Genomic DNA, 23,719 nt, shown 5'->3' on the forward strand with positions numbered 1-23,719 from the left:
CTCTTTTCTTGTTTATTTCTATATTTTATTTTCATCTGACCTGTCATTAGTTTCTTGTCATTTTTTCATTTATAGTCAAACATGTATGACACTACACCTCTGTGTCAGTTCCAGATGGTCTCAGGTCCACTCCAGGTCCAGTTGGTTCTGAATCTGGGTCTGTTTGGGGCCGCTGTGTCTGAAGAATAAGTGGATTCCCTTATTTATTTTTTCATTTATTTATTTATTTGTTTGTTTGTTTATTTAGGCTAAAGCTGTGTGTTCTCCTTTATTTTCTGACCTTTTTGCTGTTCTAACTCATACTTTTACATGTTTACACATAATACAACATGTCCTCCTGTAGGGGCGGTGCTGGAACAACTGAAAAATGATCCTTAAAAGTGTTGGAAAAGTCCTTGAATCGGACCTGAACAGAAGTGTGTGAACCTGCACACAGCTGACACACTTCTGACCCTAAACCTGCAGATTATCACCTGTTCTAATCAATAAAAAACACCAATAAAAGCATTTGGACTCAAACACACATGAAGCTCCGCCCACACTGGACAGCTCACAGGTTCTTCTGGTTTTTATGGTTTATTTACATTAATCATGTGACCTGTTCCATCTAAAACCCCAGCTCCACTGAACCTGACAGCAGAACCTGATCTGAACCTGTCCTTAAAGCGCTCCGTCTGTTGGATGTCAGACTGAATACTGTTGTGTTTGGGTTCATGTCTTTGTCTTAAATATGATTCAGTGTTGGATGAACCCAAAGGCACCAGTTCAACATGTCTGATGGGCTTTACTGAAATGTGTCCAACCTGTGACTGACGGAGTGTCCTGTGGACTTACAGATGACTGTCCCCTAGTGGACAGAAGAACTACTACAACACCAACAGTGGACCAGAGGACGGTGGAAACAGCTGATGAAGGACACCAAAGCCTGTTGGACTCACACCCCTTATGCAAAGAAAATATATTTCTCTATATATTGACAGTCAGTATATTACTGACTGAAAAATATATTACTGTATAATATATATTTATATTTAAAATATACAGAATAATATATTGTGTCAATATATTTTGTATTATATTACAATATATTGAAAAATACATAAGGAATTGCTGCTTTCCATTTATTGAAATATATATGACAATATATTTACTTATATATGTAAATATATGTCATTATATATTTAGTAATACACTTCATAATGCATGTATGCATATATACATACATATATTGTCTAGTGTATTACTAAATATATGTAATTATATATTTAGTAATACACTTCAAAAAATATGCATGTATATATATATATATATATATTTACATCTTTTTCATCCTATGTTGCCAAAATGACTAAGAAGGCATCTTTTTTCAGTTAACACTTTTTTCATGTATATCACGATGCATATTTTCATGAAATATGTTATTATGCATACCAAGTAATGGAAGTGTTGATAAATATCTGCTTTATGTAAACTTGTGTCAATGGAAAGAAATTGAGTTTCAATAAAACTATATGTAAAAATATAGGGCAGTTTTTGTCTTCATTGCAATATATGTTTTATATGTGTCAATATATGATTAAAGCATATATTGCAGTATATTGGAAAATATATGCACTACTTTCCCATATATGGAAATGTATTTTTTAATATAATGCATTATATTTTTCAGTATATTGCCATATATTTTTGTTTCATAAGGGGCTGACTGAAGACACCTGCTGCGCTGTTGGACTTGTGTTCTGTAGGATGGACCGTCTGGGTTTGGGCTCTTTCAGTCCGTTTGGATGGATTTAACTGTGAGAACAGAAGCAGACTGAACTGTTTCCATTACAGCTGATGTCTGTCACACAGTCACACCAACAGTTCTTAGAGCACAGGTGTCTAACATGCGGCCCAGGGGCCAAATCCAGCCCACCAAAGGGTCCAGTCTGGCCCATGGGATGAATGTGTGAAATGCAAAAGTTACACTGAAGATATTAATAATCAATGGTGTCAAAATCATTTTTAGTTCAGGTTCCACATACACACACATACAGTCTAATTAGATTTCCAGTGGGTCAGAACCAGGAAAATAGGATCAGAATAACCTATAAATAATAACAACTCCAAATTTTCTCTTATTTTTGTGTAAAAAAGTAAAATTACATGAAAATGTTGACATTACCAAACTATACTTTTACAAAAAATGTGAAAAACCTGAATATGAACAGAATGAATGGAAATGTCTGAAGAAAAGTAAATGCAATTGGACCAATATTCTGCCTGTTACTAAATGTTCTGTGTGATTGTAACGCACACGTGTGAATGATAAACTGATAAACTGAGGCAGAATGTTGTTAAAACTGCACTTGTTTTCCCAAAGATAATTCCAGTTGTTCATGTGATTCAGATTTTGAAGGAAACTTTGTAGATGTAACCCTGATCAGAATAGAATGGTATTTTTTCCACTGTTCTTCTTCTCCTGGGTGGGTCCACTGCAGATCAAAGTGGGCTGAATGTGGAACCTGAAGGACCAGGAGTTGGAGAACCCTGTATTATTCCATTCCCAGTCCTTAAAGCCCTGGGTCTATAATCCAGTCCTAACTCCTGTGTGTGTCATGTGACTGAACAGACCGAACAGAAAACATGGAAGGAATGAAAGCTTCAGTGTTTTTGTCAGAACAATGACACACATCCTGATGAAGAACTGAAGGGATCTGTGTTTTTATCCACAAAACATGTGAAATGGACAGAAACCAGCTGTGAGATTCAACTACCATCAGCTGTTTGACTTATTATTATATTTGGACCTGGAGTTGGACCAGGAATGAAAAGGAACAGAAACTGAAGAAAACAAGAGTGGGAGAAGAGTTTATCCTACATATATATGACATCATTCCTGTCTGTGTCTGTGGGTGTGGCTAAACTGTGGGTGTGGTTAAACTGTGGGTGTGGTTTACTAATTTTATATAAATATATAGATCATTATGAACCCTTGGTTTTGAATTTAATTAATTTTAATTATATATAATTTATATATTTTTTCTTTTTCTGTTGTATTGATCATTTCTTTCCTGCAACGTTTTATTTTACGTGGATGGAACGACATGAACCGATATGGGTTTTTCTACGGCCGACGCCGATGTCGATTTTTATAAATTTGGTCAGCTGAGGCCGATGTCCACAGCTGATTTTTATTTATGTTCTGAAGCACATCCATAAACACAACTGAAACACTCCGATCATTCAGATTTTGATGCTGGAAAACAAATGAAATCATTAATAGACGTACACAAAGTACTGCTCACACATTTACTGAACCTCCAGAGCTGCCCACAGGAGGTGCCTGAGCGAACATCTGAAAACACCAACACTACTGATCAAATATGGGCTTCTGAGAAAATATTAAGGCCAATATTAAAAAAAAAAAAAAGATTAATAAAGTAATCAGATTAATAAAGACAAAGGTGACAGCTGTGAACCACCTGGACCAGGTAAACCCCTGTGGAAGGGGGTGTGGCGTCCCACAGGGCAGTGTCCTCCGTCCTCTGCTCCTTCACATTGAATTCACTACAACACAAACACACACGTTCAACCTGAACTCCATCCTTTAAGACTTAGAACTGTCTCTGAAGTCCACCATCTTTAACCTCCACCAGGACCTGGTCCCATTTCCAGATGGTCCCAGTTCCAGATGGTCCCAGTTCCAGATGGTCCCAGTTCCAGATGGTCCTGACTGGGGGTTGAATGAACGTAAACCACAGATGAGCAGAAGGTGGCAGCAGTGAGGAACCAGACCATGGAACTGTCAGTCCTGATCCTGGAGGTCCAAGGTCTGAGCAGGACCAGGTGGACTGGACAAACCCAGGTCTACCTCAGACTGGAATACACCACCTGATGATCATCTGGAACCTCTGGACACAAACAACAGAAGAACAACATGAGAACAGTCCAGAAACATCTGAGCACCTGAGCACCTGGTTTCCTCCAGCAGAGCTTCAGATACTGGGTCTACAGGAGACCACATGGGTTCAGATACTGGATCCACGGGAGACCACATGGGTTCAGATACTGGATCCACAGGAGACCACATGGGTTCAGATACTGGATCCACACGAGACCACATGGGTTCAGATACTGGATCCACAGGAGATCCCATGGGTTCAGATACTGGATCCACAGGAGACCACATGCTCTGATCCCTGTCAAAGTCCTCAGAACAAGAACAAGTCATAACCAAGACCAGAGGGTCTCAAGACAAACCAAGACCTTGAGACCTTCACTGGAGGACCAGGACCAGACCAGATCCACGACAATGGAGTTACAGCACCAGGGTCTAAGACTTCAGGTTTAGATGATGAGGCTGCATTTAGTGACGTCCTCCAGCTGTGGTCTGGTCTGCTCTGGTCTGGTCTGGTCTGGTCTGGTCCACTCTGGACTGGTCTGGTCTGCTCTGGTCTGGTCTGGTCCGCTCTGGACTGGTCTGGTCTTGTCTGGTCTGGTCTGGTCTTGTCTGTTCTGGTCTGGTCTGGTCTGGTCTGGGGTGTATGAACCTGTACCTGTGACCTTCCTGCAGTTCTCTCTGATGACGATCTGTCCATAAATGAGGTCTTCTGCTGGACTCACTGGATCTGGATCGGACTCTGGAAAACAAACTCTTATAAACACAACAGTATGACCTCAGCAGGTGACGACAGTTCTGAAGGACCGGGTCTGGAACCGGGTCCACACTGTCAGGTAGACCACACCCTGGGGACGTGAAGGTCACATGATCACCACCAAAGTCAAGTCCTGTTTTCAAATGATCTTTATGTCGAGGTTTGATGTTCCAGCGTTCCACCAAAGTCTGTTTGATCTACAGTCATCTGATGGAAAATAGACATGGAATAAAAACTAGTACTACTACCACTGGTTTTACCTCTGAACCAAGGGTCCAGTCCTCCTAAAGGTGCAGGACACTTTGATGACCAGTGTGTCCTCAGATCTGTCCATCCTCAGTCCTCTCCTCAGTCTCATTGGTCTGTTGGTCTGTCTGTCATTCCTCAGCTGAATCTCTTCCTCATGCTGAACACTTTCTGATGTCCCGTTTCCACTACGTGGTACCGACTCGACTTGACTCGACTCGACTCAACTCGTCCTTTTTGCGTTTCCATTACAAAAAAGGACCTGGAATCTGGTAACTGGTACTAGGTTTTTGTAATCTGGTACCTGGTACTAGGTTTTTGTAATCTGGTACCTGGTACTAGTTTTTTGTAATCTGGTACCTGGTACTAGTTTTTTTGTAATCTGGTACCTGGTACTAGTTTTTTGGAATCTGGTACCTGGTACTAGTTTTTTGGAATCTGATACCTGGTACTAGTTTTTTGGAATCTGGTACCTGGTACTAGGTTTTTGGAATCTGGTACCTGGTACTAGGTTTTTGGAATCTGGTACCTGGTACTAGTTTTTTGGAATCTGGTACCTGGTACTAGTTTTTTGGTCTCACCTCTGCTGAGGTTCCAGGACTGGGGACCAGATACTAAAGGTGACACTGTGTAAACACTGCAGACCACTGATTGGTCAGAGTCGTCTCTGTGCCCCGCCCTTGTCCAAAAACAGATGCAGTAGTTGACAGTAAATCTGTCGGTCGGTGAATCCCCATGAGGACAGGAAACTGTAAAACTACACCACTCAGTCTGGAGGTTCAGTCTGTGGTGGCCGACGTAAAAATTCAGCATGAGTTTGATGAGACAACACACAACGAGTGAGTTTATCATCGACTGTGAGCAGACGACGCAGGAGTAACGCACCACATCGCTATGACGACCAGGTACTGGAAAGTCAGTAGTGTCCTGTAATGGAACGGTCTGGAATGGGACCTGGTACCAGGGTTGAGTCGAGTCGAGTCGAGCCGGTTCCACGCACTGGAAACGCAGCATTAGTTCCATCCACCACAAACAAACCATGTGTTTACAAACAGTCAGGAGGAACTGGACATCGGAGGAATTTTGTGGTGACGTGCATTGTGGGAAACAGAGGTTCGCTCAGCCGCCTGACAGCAGAAGCTAGAACAGACACGACGCAGAAACGGCAGGAGCTCCCTTCCCTCTGTGCATGTTCCTCCAGCTGTTTCTGCGTTTCAGCTGTTCTGTGCTGTTTGTTTCATCCATATAATACCATGTGGTTGAACTGCCACGGCCGCTGTCAGGCGGCTGGGCCAACCTCCGCTTCCCACAATGCACACCGTGACGAAATTCCTCAGACGCCCAGTTCCTCCTGACTCTGTTTGTAAACACGTGTTTGTTTGTGGTGGATGGAACTAAGAAACTGTTCAGCATGAGGAAGAGATTCAGCTGAGGAATGACAGACAGACCAACAGACCAATGAGACTGAGGAGAGGACTGAGGATGGACAGATCTGAGGACACACTGGTCATCAAAGTGTCCTGCACCTTTAAGAGGACTGGACCCTTGGTTCAGAGGTAAAATCAGTGATAATAGTACTAGTTTTTATTCTATGTCTATTTTCCATCAGATGACTGTAGATCGAACAGACTTTGGTGGAACGTTGGAACATCAAACCTTGACAAGAAAGTCCCAAAAGTCTCCTGTACCTTTAATTAACCAACACTATGGAGTTTTTTGTCCTTCAAACCAGTGCTGCAACAACGAATCCTAAAAGCGTTGGTGACAGCTTCGTCAGTCAGTTGGTTGGGTTTTGATCCCGTTAAGATACCCTCTGTGTCGTGATTACTTTAGCCCGCTAGCTAGTTAGACTGGATCTGGTTCAAAGTGTCACAGTGATGTTCACTGGACCCCCCCACCGTTCTGTGAACCTTAAAAGGATCCTTCGTGTTAGATTCACTCCTTTTTCTGACAGTTGGAGCGCTGGAGTTTTGGAGTCCGTCCATTTCCTGCTGTCATGACCAGAACAGGAAGTAAACAGACTTACTGAGCGCTGTCCAGACTGTTAGTATGTGATGGAGCTGGTCCACAGGGACTAGTCCCCCTGAGGAGAATGAAGCTCCTGTTCTGTCCAAACCCCTCCTGCTCCTACAGGTCAAAGGTCCTGTTGCCTTATGGGTAAACCTACGTATGTCCCATGTTCTTCGTGATATTTGTGTTTTCATTTCATACGACTGTCCAGTTGAATTATGGGATGGATAAAGGTCTCTGAATCCGACTGTTTTCATTGGTCCTCATGACCATAAGGGACTGAGCTGAAGGTCTGGTGTGGACGGACAGTTTATGGACGGTACCTGTGGTCCTGATGGGTTGGACTGGTGAACGGACTGAACCCAGGACACAACAGAGGACGCAACAGAGGACGCAACAGAGGACGCAACAGAGGACGCAACAGAGGAGACAACAGAGGACGCAACAGAGGACACAACAAAGGATGCAACAGAGGACGCAACAGAGGACACAACAGAGGACGCAACAAAGGACGCAACAGAGGACACAACAGAGGACGCAACAGAGGACACAACAGAGGACACAACAGAGGACACAACAAAGGACATAACAGAGGACGCAACAGAGGACATAACAGAGGACACAACAGAGGACACAACAGAGGACGCAACAAAGGACGCAACAGAGGACGCAACAGAGGACACAACAAAGGATACAACAGAGGACGCAACAGAGGACGCAACAGAGGACACAACAAAGGACATAACAGAGGACGCAACAGAGGACATAACAGAGGACGCAACAGAGGACGCAACAGAGGACGCAACAGAGGACACAACAGAGGACACAACAAAGGACATAACAGAGGACGCAACAGAGGACATAACAGAGGACACAACAGAGGACACAACAGAGGACGCAACAAAGGACGCAACAGAGGACGCAACAGAGGACACAACAAAGGACACAACAGAGGACGCAACAGAGGACGCAACAGAGGACATAACAGAGGACACAACAGAGGACGCAACAGAGGACGCAACAGAGGATGCAACAAAGGACACAACAGAGGACACAACAGAGGACACAACAGAGGACACAACAGAGGACACAACAAAGGACACCCACCACACTAGTCCTCCTTCCACTGTTACCATAGAGACGCTCAACACACACTGGCTTTGAGGGAGTCCAAAAAGTAAAATAAGGTTCTGAAAATGGACAAACTGTCCTTTAAAAAATGAGGACAGAGGAGACGAGGAAAGAGGAGATGAGGACAGAGGACAGAGGAGATGAGGACAGAGGAGACGAGGACGGAGGAGACGAGGACGGAGGAGACGAGGACAGAGGAGACAAGGACAGAGGAGACAAGGACAGAGGAGACGAGGACAGAGGAGACAAGGACAGAGGACAGAGGAGATGAGGCCAGAGGACAGAGGAGACGAGGACAGAGGAGATGAGGACAGAGGAGACGAGGACAGAGGAGATGAGGACAGAGGACAGAGGAGATGAGGCCAGAGGACAGAGGAGACGAGGACAGAGGAGATGAGGACAGAGGAGACAAGGACAGAGGAGATGAGGCCAGAGGACAGAGGAGACGAGGACAGAGGAGACGAGGACAGAGGAGACGAGGACAGAGGAGACGAGGACAGAGGAGACAAGGACAGAGGAGATGAGGCCAGAGGACAGAGGAGACGAGGACAGAGGAGACGAGGACAGAGGAGACGAGGACAGAGGACAAAGGTGTCTGCAGTGGTAGAAGTCTGTGTTAAAAACAATGTTCAGCTGAAAACAGGAAACAGCAGCATCGACCACAAAATTTCAAACTGAAAAAAAAAACGACAGCGAAGACGACGAGTTTATGAGCAGAAACAAAAGATAAAAGATAAAAGATAAAAGATAAAAGACATGGAATGGATCAAAGGGTAGAAGGTGTAGGTTCAACTCCAACAGAGGAAACCACATGGACACGGACATGGACACCAGGGTGGAAACAGATGGACATCAGAGTGGACACAGATGGACACCAGGGTGGACACAGATGGACATCGGAGTGGACACAGATGGACACCAGGGTGGACACAGATGGACACCAGGGTGGACACAGATGGACACCAGAGTGGACACAGATGGACATCGGAGTGGACACAGATGGACATCGGAGTGGACTCACGGCTGACGTCTCTGAGTGTTCGTCGATGGACACAGCGTCTCACCAGGAAAACCAGCAGAACCAGTATCAGTAGGAGACCACAGAGGGATGGGACGGACATCAGCAGGTACTGGACATATGGAGACAGAGGAGGATGTGAGGAGGACGGAGCAGGAGCAGGTGTGGTGGTGGGGTTACCTGGAACAAACACATGTGATCTGAGTCAGTTCATGTCTCATAGTCCATGTGGGGGTTCTAAGAGTCCTCCTGACCTGAGACGGACATCTAGCTGGGCGGAGACTGTCCAACTCCTGTGATGTCACACCTGTAGACGCCTTGATGAGCCAGTGACACCTGGGGGATGGTCATGTGACCCGCGGGCCCGGCGCCGACGAAGACTCCATCTTTATAGAAGTCAGCTGAGCGGTTGGAGGGAGGGTGTGTCCGACAGTGCAGAGACACTTCCTGTCCCTCCATCACAGGGAGGACAGGACTGTGCAGGACCAGCGGTCCACCTGGACACAGACACACAGGTTCATGCAGGTGTGAAGCAGGCCCTGACTTCAGTCTGCATGTGTTTCCTCTGGGCTTCAGCAGCTCCAACACCACAGTCTGTTCTTACCTGTCACACTGAGGCTGATGCTGGTCCTGGTCTGTCCCTCTGAGGACTCACACCAGTACACACCACTGTCCAGAGGGGTGATGTAGGCCATGGTACAGGACGGTCCGGTCTCTTCTCCCCAAAGGTCACACTGAGCCCTGGTGTCTGTGCTGGTGTTCCTCCTCAGAGTCCATCCAGGTCCTTCGTCCTCACAGCTCAGAGACACTGATTCCCAGTTGAAAAACTGGGACCAGTTTGGACTCACCTTTAATGAGGCTGAAGAACATTTATAGAAGGACTGAGTTTCACACAAAGCATCCATTTACCTCCTACCACGGTCAAGGTCAGGTTTATTTCTATAACGCATTTAAGACAGAACCAAGTGTCCAAAGGGCTGGACAGACATAAAGTCACAACAGAACCAAGTGTCCCTGTCCGTCTGTTCTATGTGTGATTATGTGCCCCCCCCCCTCCCCCCCACTGCATCTGTCCAGACTGGACCTCCATCTGTAAATGTCCGTCCATCAGTCCTGGTCCATCTCCAGTCTGTCCGTCCATAGCGGTTCTGTCCTTCTGTGGTTCTTCTGGTTCCTCTGTTTCTCTACTGGGTTTTTGGACTTTGTCTTTGTCCAGAAGGACGATCTAAGGATGGGGGACGACCAGGACATTCATCCATTTCCTTCATCTACTGTTTAACTGACTGTTTGTTTTCATATCCAACTACTTCTGTACAGACCAGTGAGGAAACCTAGTGATATAGGGCTGAACAAATAAAACTGAACTGAATTGAACTGAATATTCCCCAAATGCCATGAAATGGATGTGTGTGTCTTGTTGTTTGCCATCACACACCCCACACTGGACCCTGTAAGTGACAGGAAGTCAATGTGGTGCAGCTACATCTGAATCAAAGGCACCTGTGTGTTCCACCTCCTGGAACTGTATAGTCAGACATTTGTAGAAGATGTGGACGTGGTGTCCAGCTGCAGTTGCATCTGCTCCAACACTGGCCCATGAACTGACCTCAACCCACAAAAGACCAGGGGAAGGGTTACGATCTCCGCTCACATTCAGATTCAGATTTCTATGTTGTCGTTCAGACATTACATCAGAGGTGCACTGCAGAACCAAATAACCACGCATTTTGGCCACAATAAAAACAATTAGATAAAACACCATGAGAATACAATGATTAACATATATATATATATATATATATATATATATATATATATATATATATATATATATATATATATATATATATATGTATACAACAATTTCACAACTTTGTAGAAAAAAAAGGAAAGAAAACTGTCCACCACAAAGGACATTCCATCAAAATTTTAAAAACTGCATCTGAAAAGTTGCATCATTATGTTTCCAATATAGGCACTGATTTAACTAGAAGCACTCGGAGAGCGCAGACCTCCACCAAGGCAGATCAGTCCTCCCTGCCCAATCACCAAAAAAATGTAATCCTTTGTTCCTTGTGCCAGTATCAACAGTTCCTGAAATTTTCATCCAAATCCATCCATAACTTTTTGAGTTATCTTGCACACAGACAGACAGACAGACAGACAGACAGACAGACAGACAGACAGACAGACCAATACCGGCACAAACAGAACCTCCTTGGCAGTGGTAATTAAAAACAAAAAAGCTTGTACTTTGCTGACATGTCCTGGGTCTTAGGAGGTTAAAAATGCTAAAAATCTGAATCTGAAACAGACCATCCCTCCAGCACATTCAACAGCATCATCCCACAGATGTCAGGAGAAGCTCTGGTCCGACCCGACCACAGGTTCCTTCAGTCTCCAGCAGGATTCACTCACCGTGGTTTGATCTGCAGCACAGCAGGAGCATCACTGCAGATGGAAAGATGGAAAAAGAACCAGTTTGAATAGCAGGAGACCACCTGAAGATGGAAACTCAGCTTCAAAGTCACAACAAACACATTCCTATGAAAGATCATTTGGATTCAAGAATTCAACAGTCATCAATCAGAAGAAGCTGATTGTTCAGATGTTTAGTTTAGATGTGTTCAATCACAGATTAATCCTTCCAGTGGAGTTCAGGTCGCACTTACAGAGCAGAGGTGTCATCTGTCCCATCATACCCCCCACTGATGTGACAAACACTGTGTTTCCATCTCTGGTGTTAAACCGTCCTCCTTCCTTTGTGGTTTGGTCTTCAGCAGTGAACAGGAAAGAACTATTTTCACCACTTTGTGTGCAAATGGGACCCATTAGTGTGAAGGCACAGATGAGTAATGCACATGCACTGCACCGTACATGATGCTGAGACGGGTTCTGCTCCTCAGTCCAGATGTGAGGTGCCTGTTCTTGTTCTTCAGTTCAGTATTTTCTTTGTCCTGCTGAATCGCTGTGGTGTATGTTTCTGTTGGTTGTTTGGCAGAAGCAGCAGAACTCCACAAACCTTCTCTATAAACTGTCAGAGGTTTGTCTTCTGTGGGCTCATCTGGACAGAACCAAATCCCAGTGTAGACCCACATGTGCATGGATGGGAAGGAACCTCCACACTGGAGAGGATGTGGATCCAGCTGTCAGGGATAAAGGATGGACCGCCCAGTGATGGACTCAAGCCTTCACCCCAAGAGCTGAAGAGAACATATGACTTCAAGACCATTAAAGTCAGGTTTATGTCTTCATATATCTGTGTGTGCGTGTGTGTGTATATGTCATGTTCCCAGGTCTCATTATCTATGCATGTCCATTGCATATCTGTCCTAATCTGGCCTAGTTGCAGCTCTAGGAGTGGTCCACGTGCACCCCCCCTTATTTTGTTTAGTAGTCTGGATTTTTCGCGTCTTTAGGACCTCTAAAATAAAGATTGTGATGATCCCCAAAACAAATGCAGAGGCAGCCCCACCCACCACCACAGTCAGAACCCCAGGAGGTAGTGATGGTGAGATGAAGCCTCATGAGGCATCGAACCACATGAGCCAATGGGTTTGATAAAGGGTTCATTTGTTGAAGCGTCACACACAACACCACCTACTGTCCATGTGTAGAATCACAGGCAGCTGGATCTGACCCACAGAATGTGGGATGTATGGAATGGGCTCCATGCACAGCCCCACTACTTCCTGAACTTAAGGCAGCTTCTTTATTTCCTGTTTTTCATTATTGGACACAATGAAATATGTAAAAACCAAACAAGCCTTGATTGTTTATGAAAATTTGAATGTATTGATTCCTGATTAGACCTCTGACTTTATTTTGTTATTTATTTTATTTTATTTTTCATATATATAATGTTCTTTACAAATACTGTTCAGATAAGTTTGTTGTTGCTCAGTCTGAAGAAAAAAAAACAAAAAAAAACCTCTGAACCACTTCCTGAAGCAGTCACGTGGTACAGCCGGGCAGCGAGGCTTCGGACGTCATCATTTCCGGCTCCTCCCCTAAATGAAAAAAGCCTCGACACATCCCGTAACGTCACTATTAGGAGGAGCACAGGGTAGCGTCTACGCATGCGTCGACATCAGCCATGAGTTTTAACTAGGGGCAACGAGGACCGGTGTTCTAAACGTGTCCCGGAGAACCGGACGGAACGGGCCCAGGATGGATGGAGGTGTCACCGGAGACGGTTCGGGCGTCCGCGGAGGGTCCGGCACCGTTTGGCCGTTGGATCTGAACCGAACAAAGCACGTACCGGTGTTCAGAAGAGGTTTCCAAATGCTGCGGGAGCAGCAGTTCAACTTATTATTATTATTATACTTATTATTATTACTATTATTACTTTTATTTCATAATTATTACTTTTATTTCATAACTATAACTTTTATTTCATAATTATTACTTTTATTTCATAACTATAACTTTTATTTCATAATTATTACTTTTATTTCATAATTATTACTTTTATTTCATAATTATTACTTTTATTTCATAACTATAACTTTAATTTCATAATTATTACTTTTATTTCATAACTATAACTTTTATTTCATAATTATTACTTTTATTTCATAACTATAACTTTTATTTCATAATTATTACTTTTATTTCATAATTATTACTTTTATTTCATAACTATAACTTTTATTTCATAATTATTACTTTTATTTCATAACTATTACTTTTATTTCATAATTATTACTTTTATTTCATAACTATAACTTTTATTTCATAATTATTACTTTTATTTCATAACTATAACTTTATTTCATAATTATTACTTTTATTTCATAACTATAACTTTTATTTCATAATTATTACTTTTATTTCATAACTATTACTTTTATTTCATAATTATTACTTTTATTTCATAACTATAACTTTTATTTCATAATTATTACTTTTATTTCATAACTATTACTTTTATTTCATAATTATTACTTTTATTTCATAACTATTACTTTTATTTCATAATTATTACTTTTATTTCATAACTATAACTTGTATCCCATAATTTTGCCCTACCATGGGGTTTTTTCCTGCGGTACCTGGCCTGGGATGGGCAGAGAAGACCATTCAGGGACACTCCTGGCTTCAACACCGGCTCTGAAGAGTCCTTTACCCGTAACTGGGACTGGAAACCCGTCCACGACCCGGTCCGGTCCGGTTTTCGAATGGCGGCTTAGACCGGGACCGGGTTAGATTGGACAGAAGTTTTCTCCGGTAAATGAGGGGAGTGGAGTCAGAGGAGCCTGACTGTTTTGTGACGCATGCGCAGTAGCAGTTCCACGGTGGCTGGAAATTGTAAACAACGGAGAAGAATTCTGCAGGTTGGGTTCCGAACCGTCCGTCCTTCATGGCCTTCAGCTCATCCTCATCCTCACTGTGGACTGTGTACGTGGTGGTGGTTTCCCGCTGCTGCTGTGCGGGTAAGATGTCCTTCTGTGTGTGTGTGTGTGTGTGTGTGTGTGTGTGTGTGTGTGTGTGTGTGTGTGTGTGTGTGTGTGTGTGGTGTTATTATGGGATAGATGGACGAATGCGCACAGGGAATATTCAAACATAAAGCAGGTTTAAAAAAACAAAAACATTTGGAAGAGACTGTTTTTCATGCACAGACTTAGGGATGAGGGTTAGTAATTCTAAACATATGTTCACTGTTGTTTATGGATATGTTCCTTTCAGTGAGTTATTTATTATTTATTTACATTTTGCTAGCATACTTAACAAATGCAAAGGAAAAAGATAATATGTGTAATGTAAAAGGAGAAGTTAGATAAATATATATTTAAATTGTATGCAGAAGTGGAGGGATTATAGAAGTTTCCTTCTTCAGTCTTCCCCTTTTTACTTCCACCAGAAGCTACTGAGATCACTTTGCTTTGTGTGCGTCCATGTTTGTTTGTTTGTTAGCAAGATAACTCCAAAAGTTATGGACGGATTTTCATGAAATTTTCAGGAAATGTTGATACTGGCACAAGGAAGAAATGATTACATTTTGGTGGTGAATGGGGGGGGGGGGGGGGGGGGGGTCTTGGCAGAGGTCTGTGCTCTCGGAGTGCCTTTCTTGTTTATTACCTCCGCCAAGGAGGTTATGTTTTTGCCAGGGTTTGTCTGTTTGTTTGTTTGTCTGTCCGTTAGTGTGCAACATAACTCAAAACGTTATGGACAGATTTGGATGAAATTTTCAGGGTTTGTTGGAAATGGGATAAGGAAGAAATTATTAAATTTTGGTGGTGATCGGGGGTGGGGGGGCCCACAGGGGGGGCCACTGATCAGCCTTGGCGGAAGTCTGCACTCTCCAAGTGCTTCTAGTCTTGTAAATAAAACTATTGGGCTGTTTTTCTAAGATCGTCTTTTATTGTTGTTTTTTGTTTTATTGTTTCTGTTTTACTTTATTCACATATATGTTAAATTTCATTGCATGTTTGGAAGAAATCACTAAATCCAATCTGACCCCAACAGAACCAGCAGCTGTTCTGTCTGAGTCCATGTTGTTTGGTCTTTTTCTGCCTTGGTGGTGTTTGATCAGTAAATATAAATAAATAAATTGGCAAATATTTTCCTTAGGGGGTCAAATGAGTGGCCATTTTTGTCAAAAAAAAAGTAGTCATAAATGCATAGAACTGTGTGTAAATAATGCTAATCCATTTGTGCACAGAGTACTGATATTATTTGACAGTGCCAGGTTAACCAACATGTCCTGGCTTAATCCCTTATCCTAGTTTTGTCAAACACTTCTGCAGTTTCAGCCGAAGTTCCAACAGAACTGACCCAGACTGGTTTTACTGTCCCTTTACCTGGGCCAGATGGACTGGTACTGACCCCTTTACTGGTGCTGATACTGGTTACTGATAGTGGTTTTCTGGAGCTGATACTGGTTTTCTGGAGCTGATACAGGTTACTGATACTGGTTTACTGGTGCTGATACAGGTTACTGATACTGGTTTACTGGTGCTGATACAGGTTACTGATACTGGTTTACTGGTGCTGATACTGGTTTACTGATACTGGTTTACTGGTGCTGATACAGGTTACTGATACTGGTTTACTGGTGCTGATACTGGTTTACTGATACTGGTTTACTGGTGCTGATACAGGTTACTGATACTGGTTTACTGGTGCTGATACAGGTTACTGATACTGGTTTACTGGTGCTGATACTGGTTTACAGGAGCTGATACTGGTTTACTGGTGCTGATACTGGTTTACAGGAGCTGATACTGGTTTACTGGTGCTGATACTGGTTTACTGGTGCTGATACTGGTTTACAGGAGCTGATACTGGTTTACTGGTGCTGATGCTGGTTTTCTGGTACTGATCACCTGGAATCAACAACAGTCCGTCACTTACAGCCAATGGCTGCTCCCATAGGTTCTGACCCCGCCCATCATTCACCTCATATAAAGGTCCAGTGTGGTGCATATGGTGGTGCTGTTACTTGAAGTAAAACACAGTTGATGTGGTCAACATGACCAGTACAGGTCCACTTTAACAGTCTGGTTTATTCCAGCTCTAAATGGAAAGTGTCATCAGAGAACTGTAGTTATGATGTTGTGATCTATAAAGAACATTTGGTCAGATTGATTTGTTGACGTCCCTGTTTGCTTTAGATCTTCAGGTGATGATTAATCCTGGACAGGATGTTGCTCTGCCTTGCTTCAGTCCTCCAGGCAATGTCAATGTGTTGGAGTGGGTCAAACAAGACCTGGAATCCCCACTCTACGTCTTCTTCCTGAGACGGAATCTTGTGGTGGAGTCCTTCCTCCACCCATCCTTCAGGACCCGGACGGCGCTCTCAGATGATGGTATCCACGGAAACATGACAGTGATTCTGAGGAATGTAACCATCAAAGACACCGGGACGTACGAGTGTCGAGTTTCAGTCGACACGGCCAAAAGTCGAAAGCCAGCTCTCCAAAACATCGTTCACCTGAAGGTTGAAGGTGAGATCTCAGAGGTGTGAGTGTTATTTGTCTGATGAAACCTCAGCTCATTGACCTGTTTGTGTTCTGCAGAGGTCTCAGAGGATCCGGACTCTTTCAAACCCCCCTTGGTAAACACCCAGACGCGCCAGGACCTGTTTGACGTTCTGTCTGTGGCTGTTGGTGTTGGTGTTTTCCTTCTCTTCATTATTATTATTCTTTCCTCTTTATGTTGGTATAGACGCAGGACCATAAGTCAGAGATTGCACACAGAGAATACAAAGCGTCATGACACAGGAACCATCCGAAATGTCAGTTTTACTCCTGAACGTGTGTCCTCAGAGTCAGTACCAATTATTGGTAGTCAATAGCCATGGTTCTACGACGTGGTACCGGCTCGACTTGACTCTGGTACCAGGTACTATTCCTGGAGACTGTTTCCATTACAGGGTAGATACAGTCGGCAGTGACATCACAGCTGGGGGTGGGGAAAGCCCACTGGGAAAACAATCCTTCTCCCCCTGTCCACTATCCTGTGAAAACAGGGAATTTAAACTTGTTTTGCTAATGCTAACAAATGGGAAGGGGGGGGCTGTGGTTCAGTTAACAGGTCGTCCAATGGCCAAAGGGTTGATGGTTCAAATCCTGACTCCGACTGTCAACACGTCGAAGTGTCTTTGGGCATGACACTGAACCCTAAAGGGCCTCCAGTAGAGTCTGGAAGCACCCACTGGTGTATGAGTGTGTGTGAACGGGTGGACGTGTACTGGAAAACATCGACATCTGAACACGATCATTTTCACATGTTCCATTGGCATTTTTTACTTGAATTAAGCAAAAAAATATGCCAATGGAACATGTGAAAATGATCTTGTTCAGATTAGTGTAACTCAGATTTTCCAGATCTATTGTCTCTAAATCAGTTCTTCTATCTCACTGAACAGTTCCTCTGTAGGTGATTCTGTCTGATTTTAAGTGTGATCAGATATTTAGTCTAGAAATGAGACAAATACACTTGGTCAGATTTAGATTTTTTTCCAGTGTGAGGTTTTGTAAAGCACTTTGGACACCGTGAAGGTGTGGAGAAGTGCTACATAAGTAATAATAATAATAATAATAATAATGATCTTTATTTATATAGCACTTTTCATACATTAAAATTGTAGCACAAAGTGCTTTACATATCAGTGTAAAAATCAGTACCGCCCCCCACCCACACACCCGCACACACTCACCCACCCACTCACCCGCACACACACACACACGCACACACACACACATATATATACAAACCCACAAGCTCACACATACTTAAAAAAACTGAGCATGGGTAGACCAGAACAAAAATGTAAAAGTAAAAGAGGAGGCGCTGTCTCAGGGAGCCATCCGTACCAGGGGGGCGCCGACCCCAGCAACCAGGCACCAGCAACACAGCGCCGCATCCCAACCAGTGGGAGAGGGCCAACTGGGTACCAACCATTTACCAAGTTGTCATGACATACTTTGAGTCGCTATTGCCTTCTGAGAGGGATCGATATATTCAAAAATTAAATCCACTGGGGTTGGATGATTGTTCATATGTTTTAAAAAACTGGACCAGTGATCCGACAGTGGACTGAAGTGTCATTTACACACATCTGTTACTTAATGGAGTCACCTGGTAAGGACCTGCACCACTGTGACTATAGATAGGATGAATTAAACTGAACAGAATTTCAGTACCTGATATAAAATAGATGAATTAATATTGTTGCTGGTCCAGTATGATGTGAGGTTCTTTGTGTTTGCACAGAAACAGGTGATAGAAATGGCCTTCAGAGGGTGAGATTGGATTTTACCCATAAAGTACATCAGAGCCAGAATTTTTTATATGTACAGGGTGGGGAAGCCAACTGTACAATGAACATTTAGTTGTTTTTTCTCAGCAGACACTACGTCAGTTGTTTTGAACCCAAACATATACTGATGTCATAATCATACCTAACACTATTATCCATACCTTTTCACAAACTTTTGCCCATATGAGTAATCAGGAAAGCAAACGTCAAAGAGTGTGTGATTTGCTGAATGCACTCGTCACACCAAAGGAGATTTTGCGATAAATCTGTCATTTCTGCGGTTCAGAACAGCATCGACAGTGAAGATCTTTTCATCTGAAAAGATCGTTACAATGGAGGACTTTTCTTGAACCATGTAATAATTTTCTTGCACCTTTCCAATCTCTTTTCCTTCATAGCTGTTGTCAACAAGTGTTTTGGTATTGTTGTGTAAGAGTTTAACTTCAAATCATATTTTACTGCATTTCTAACGCTCTTGTTGTCTACCTCAAGTTCAATTCCCATTTTTCTCATGGATTTGGTTGGATCCTTTAGGATTTTGGATTTGAGAGCTTTAATAAAAGCTTTGGTCCGTTTTTTGTTACTTCCTCCACTTCCAGACTTTCTGGTAATAGTTTTGCTCATAGTCATTCTCTTCTTTCCATTATAAACAGTCTTTATGGACACTCCAACTATTTTTGAAATCTCCTTTGGTGTGACGAGTGCATTCAACAAATCACACACTCTTTGACGTTTGCTTTCCTGATTACTCATATGGACAAAAGTTTGTGAAAAGGTATGGATAATAGTGTTAGGTATGATTATGACATCAGTATATGTTTGGGTTCAAAACAACTGACGTAGTGTCTGCTGAGAAAAAACAACTAAATGTTCATTGTAAATTTGGCTTCCCCACCCTGTATATACTGTCAACTTCTGAATCTGGTTTGTTAAAACTGGTGGGTCACACACTGATGATGCAGAGTCGACTGTCTGACCAACCAGTGGTCTGCAGTGTTGACACATTTTAGTGTCTCTTCACCCGTTTTGGAACCTCAGCTGAGCACATACTAAAACAAGTGGTTCCAGGCACAATAAGCCCCGCCCCTCACACGTATTGTATCTTATGTTGTCATGGATCCAGCTGATGTCATCATGTCTGTGCTGATGTCATATCAGTTGTCTCTATATATGTGAGAAGTCTGAAGGAAAGTTAAACAAAATTGCTGTTTTTATAGACATTTGGAATTTCATCCATAAAATAAGGTTGAAAAAAATGCATGAAAATTCATAAAAAGGTGACCTTTGACCTACTTTTCCCAAAATGTAATCACATTTACTCTGCTCAGTGGTAATCTATAAACCTCATTAGGTCTGAATTCAACCAATAGTTCAACTGTTGAAGTGTAAACAAACAAACTAGTACCGGGTACCAGATTTCAGGTTCTTTTACATAATGGAAACACAGAGTCCAGTCGGTACCACGTAGTGGAAATGCACCTAAAGAGACCAATAACTGAGATGTATTCACCGAGAGTCGTAACATTTGGCAAAATGTCATTAAAACCATTTGTTTTGGGTCCGACTGCGAAAAGAGGCTGTTTGGACCATGTGTAAATGAACCTACTGCACCCCCTGCTGCACAGACTTCACACTAGTTTATGGACAAACACTTTGAATTTTCAATTTTGGAACTTTTCACCAGTTGTCTTCAACTTTGCTTGATATTTTATGGATTAAAAACCACAGTGCTGACAGTGGAAGGATCCTAATTTGGGCCATAATTTCAGATTGGCAACTAAAGCTTTAATGTCACTGAATAATTTTAGAATATGGACATTTTTACTAATGTGCAAATGGTTGTTTTTTATGAATATTTAAAATAACTCATACATTCAAGATGTGTCAGCGCTGACGCATCAGGAGGGATGTCCAGATATATGACCTGTGGGCTAAAACCGGTCCAATCTGAGTCCAGTCCAGCCCCTGGGATGAATTTATGAAATGCAAAAATGACACTGAAGATACTAAACGCCAGTGGTGCTTTCAGCTTTTATTATTTGCATTATTTATTGCAGAACATATTTATATTTATATATATATATATTTTTATACTGATATGAAAATATTCATATTTTTATCCTGTTTGTTGTGTTTTATTGTTATGGCCACTATAGCATAATTTTATTTTAAAATTTTATTCATTAAATGACTATAAAGAATCTGAGTTCAGGTTCCACAAACAAACCAAAGGTAAAAAAAAAAAAAACTAGCACAGCCCATGAATAAAAATAAAGAAAACTCCAAATTTTCTTCATGGTTTAATGTGAAAAAGGTAAAATGACATTGTGAAAATATCCACATTTACTTAATATGTACTACAGACTATTATTATTATTATTATTATTATTATTGGAGACTGCGGTGTTTCATAGTTTCTCATGTATTCAGCCTTTACAACCCTTTGTCCACTTTAATTTGGCTGATTTTTATTTTGTGTGTGAATAAACCAGTGTTTGGTGAAAAGTTCCGTTTATTGGTAAAGTTTGTCCAGAAAATCTAATACGGACACAAAACTTGGTAAAATTCCGCGGCCTCCAATGATTGGACAGTGTTGGTCTCAGCTTTACTGTTGATGAACGTCATCAGAACACACGGTCAGGAGTTCAGAAATGTACGGATGGAACAGAGGAACGAGCCCGTTCACATTTAGCGTTTCAACCCAGAACTATTCATAATCAGATGTGATGCATTCACTGTCACTTCATAAATAGGAGAATCCATCGACCTTGGTTTAGTCATTTCTGTTCATTATTGGATTGATTTCACAGTTCATATGTAAGTAGTGACGTAAATGTTTGTTTGATTTCTTAATTTTTTTCATGATTTTACAATTTTGTTTTGTTTTGTTATTTTATTCTGTATTTCACTCCAAAAAAAATTTTTTTTTTGGAGGGGGGGGGGGGGGGGGGGGGGGGGTTTTTTTTAGCCTACTTATATTATTTTTACTCAAAGTTTGTTTGGCTTTTTTCAGTTTATTCCTTATTTTTGACTTTTTTTTTTTTGTAATTCAATTATTTATTAATTTTTGTTTTTTTTAATTCAATATTTTATTAATTTTTGTTTTTGTTTTTTTAATTTCTTCTTGTTCTTGTCATAGGGCTGTGGTTCTGTGATACAACAGCAGATTATTCTGTTTTAATGGTCGTTCATAACCCCTGAAAACATCATGATCTGAGCTGAAGTGTGAATGTCAATGGGCTCCGCTGTCTCCGTAGTTAGAGCAGGGCAGGGATTCTTCGATGTATTACCTTTTAAGAACAACATGTTTCAATTAATCACTTTTTCAGTATCTGTAATTGTGGATTTGTTTCTTTGACTTTGAGGTTTAACGTCGTACATTTTAACACCAGTATCTGCACCTTTTGGTCTTTGCATTTCCACTTCATTTACAAACAGGCTTTCAAATGTATTTGAGATTCGCTGACTTTTACCATCATGTATCATCTGCCTAAAGCATATGTAAGCTTGGTATTTGTATATTTATTACCCTTTAATTTTCTAAACACCACAGCATATGACTCAACAATAAGAAATAAAAGAAGCTAAAGTCATAATCACAACATAACAGTAATAATAACATAGTAATAGTCTTAGCTGCAGTTATAATATATCAGCTCATTGCATAATCCAGTGGTGAAGTGGGTATACACTATGTTTTTGGCTTTTTTTTTTCTTTTTTTTTTTTTTTTTTAAGTAGTCCAGGAAAATGCCTTGTTTCAGACACAGTCACATGTCAGACTAATCCGTTTATTTTACCCAAAAGTCCATCAGTAGGATTTACTCTATTCTGAAGTGATCCTGACTTGATCTGGATCAGTTTGTAGGTTTTACTGGAAACACAAACAGATATATGAACATGAATCTGATAACCACCTTAAACTGACCTCAGAATTATGGATTCCATTAAAGTAGGTTCTATCCATATGTGTCACTCATGTCAAAGACGTTTATTCGGCCTTTTCGTTCACATTTCCAATAATCGCACATCTTTCAATGAGACGTGCAGTGGCCTGTCAATCAACTGGGGTGGAACTGGCACCTGAGGAGCTGTCCAATCAGGTTCCAGAGGTGGACAGCGACAGTTAACAATAGTTTCCTGGGCATGACTCGTCCTACTCTGCCTCTGATTGGCTCATCAGTCCTCATGCCTAAAGTTAACCAATCTAATGAGTGACAGCAGTGAGTACTGGCCAGTCAGAGGCAGAGGAGGGCGGGTCATGGCTTCACCATCTGAGGGAAAACATGGGTAATTTGGTTCAGATATTTTCTGAATGGAGCACATGAGGGGGGTTTGGAAGAGGGTCTAGGACTGAAAAATAAGGAGGTTTAGTCTGTGTACCACTGTAAACCCTGGACTACAGCAGAGCATGTAGCTGTTTGTATTTTTATTTCTGTGCTGAACCAGTGGAATGTCCATCTGTGTACACAGTTCCTGAATGACAATAAAGTTAAAGTGAAAAAAATGTCCAAAGTAATCGTGTCATTATTGGTGAAATGTCCATAAATATACTGGAGATCAGAAGCAGTGAAAGTGAAACAGGAGCAGAGGAGTGTCCTGCTGTTGTGCATCTGTAAGTTTCAAAACATCTGACGTGTCTTTAATATGTGAACCGGTACCTGCAGTCAGTACTCAGGGGTTAAAGGGTTAACCCCTGAGTACTGACTGCATGGATGGAGTTCAGATCCAGAACAGAACCCTCAAGTACAGGACCTGAGTCTGATATATATATATAAAGACAATTAGAACTGCAATTAGTATGATGTGTGGAGTTCAGCAGTCTGATGTAGGATAAACTTCTTCTCCCACTCTTGTTTTCTTCAGTTTCTGTTCCTTTTCATTCCTGGTCCAACTCCAGGTCCAAATATAAT

At 41.9% G+C, this 23,719-nt stretch overlaps 3 protein-coding genes across 10 annotated transcripts in view; 1 reads left to right on the forward strand and 2 right to left on the reverse strand.

Moving 5' to 3' along the window:
- The window catches only part of LOC115438577 (myelin-oligodendrocyte glycoprotein-like), a 149,761-nt gene that overhangs the window by 71,265 nt on the left and 54,777 nt on the right, over window positions 1-23,719 (reverse strand). The window lies entirely within an intron of this gene.
- On the reverse strand, window positions 3,278-14,496 carry LOC115438576 (high affinity immunoglobulin gamma Fc receptor I-like). Of its 4 annotated transcripts, none has more exons than XM_030162269.1 (7): window positions 14,097-14,496; window positions 11,461-11,493; window positions 9,647-9,901; window positions 9,297-9,539; window positions 9,046-9,222; window positions 4,539-4,622; window positions 3,278-3,893 (listed from the first exon to the last, which is right to left on the reverse strand). In XM_030162269.1, exons 1-4 carry the CDS (start codon window positions 14,122-14,124, stop codon window positions 9,310-9,312), a joined length of 546 nt encoding a protein of 181 aa, XP_030018129.1. In that variant the 5' UTR covers window positions 14,125-14,496; the 3' UTR covers window positions 3,278-3,893; window positions 4,539-4,622; window positions 9,046-9,222; window positions 9,297-9,309. The 4 variants fall into 4 exon arrangements, with proteins under 4 accessions (XP_030018129.1, XP_030018130.1, XP_030018128.1 ...); XM_030162270.1 differs by having other exon boundaries at window positions 14,074-14,496; XM_030162268.1 differs by lacking the exon at window positions 14,097-14,496 and adding an exon at window positions 11,715-12,366 and having other exon boundaries at window positions 9,046-9,154.
- On the forward strand, window positions 13,141-17,878 carry LOC115438574 (sodium channel subunit beta-2-like). The gene is made up of 4 exons (XM_030162266.1): window positions 13,141-13,318; window positions 14,115-14,477; window positions 16,659-16,991; window positions 17,064-17,878. The coding sequence occupies exons 2-4, from the start codon at window positions 14,405-14,407 to the stop codon at window positions 17,339-17,341; spliced, it is 684 nt and encodes a 227-aa protein (XP_030018126.1). The 5' UTR covers window positions 13,141-13,318; window positions 14,115-14,404; the 3' UTR covers window positions 17,342-17,878.

This window comes from Sphaeramia orbicularis, chromosome 18, assembly GCF_902148855.1.
Source record: "Sphaeramia orbicularis chromosome 18, fSphaOr1.1, whole genome shotgun sequence".
Classification (NCBI taxonomy): domain Eukaryota; kingdom Metazoa; phylum Chordata; class Actinopteri; order Kurtiformes; family Apogonidae; genus Sphaeramia; species Sphaeramia orbicularis.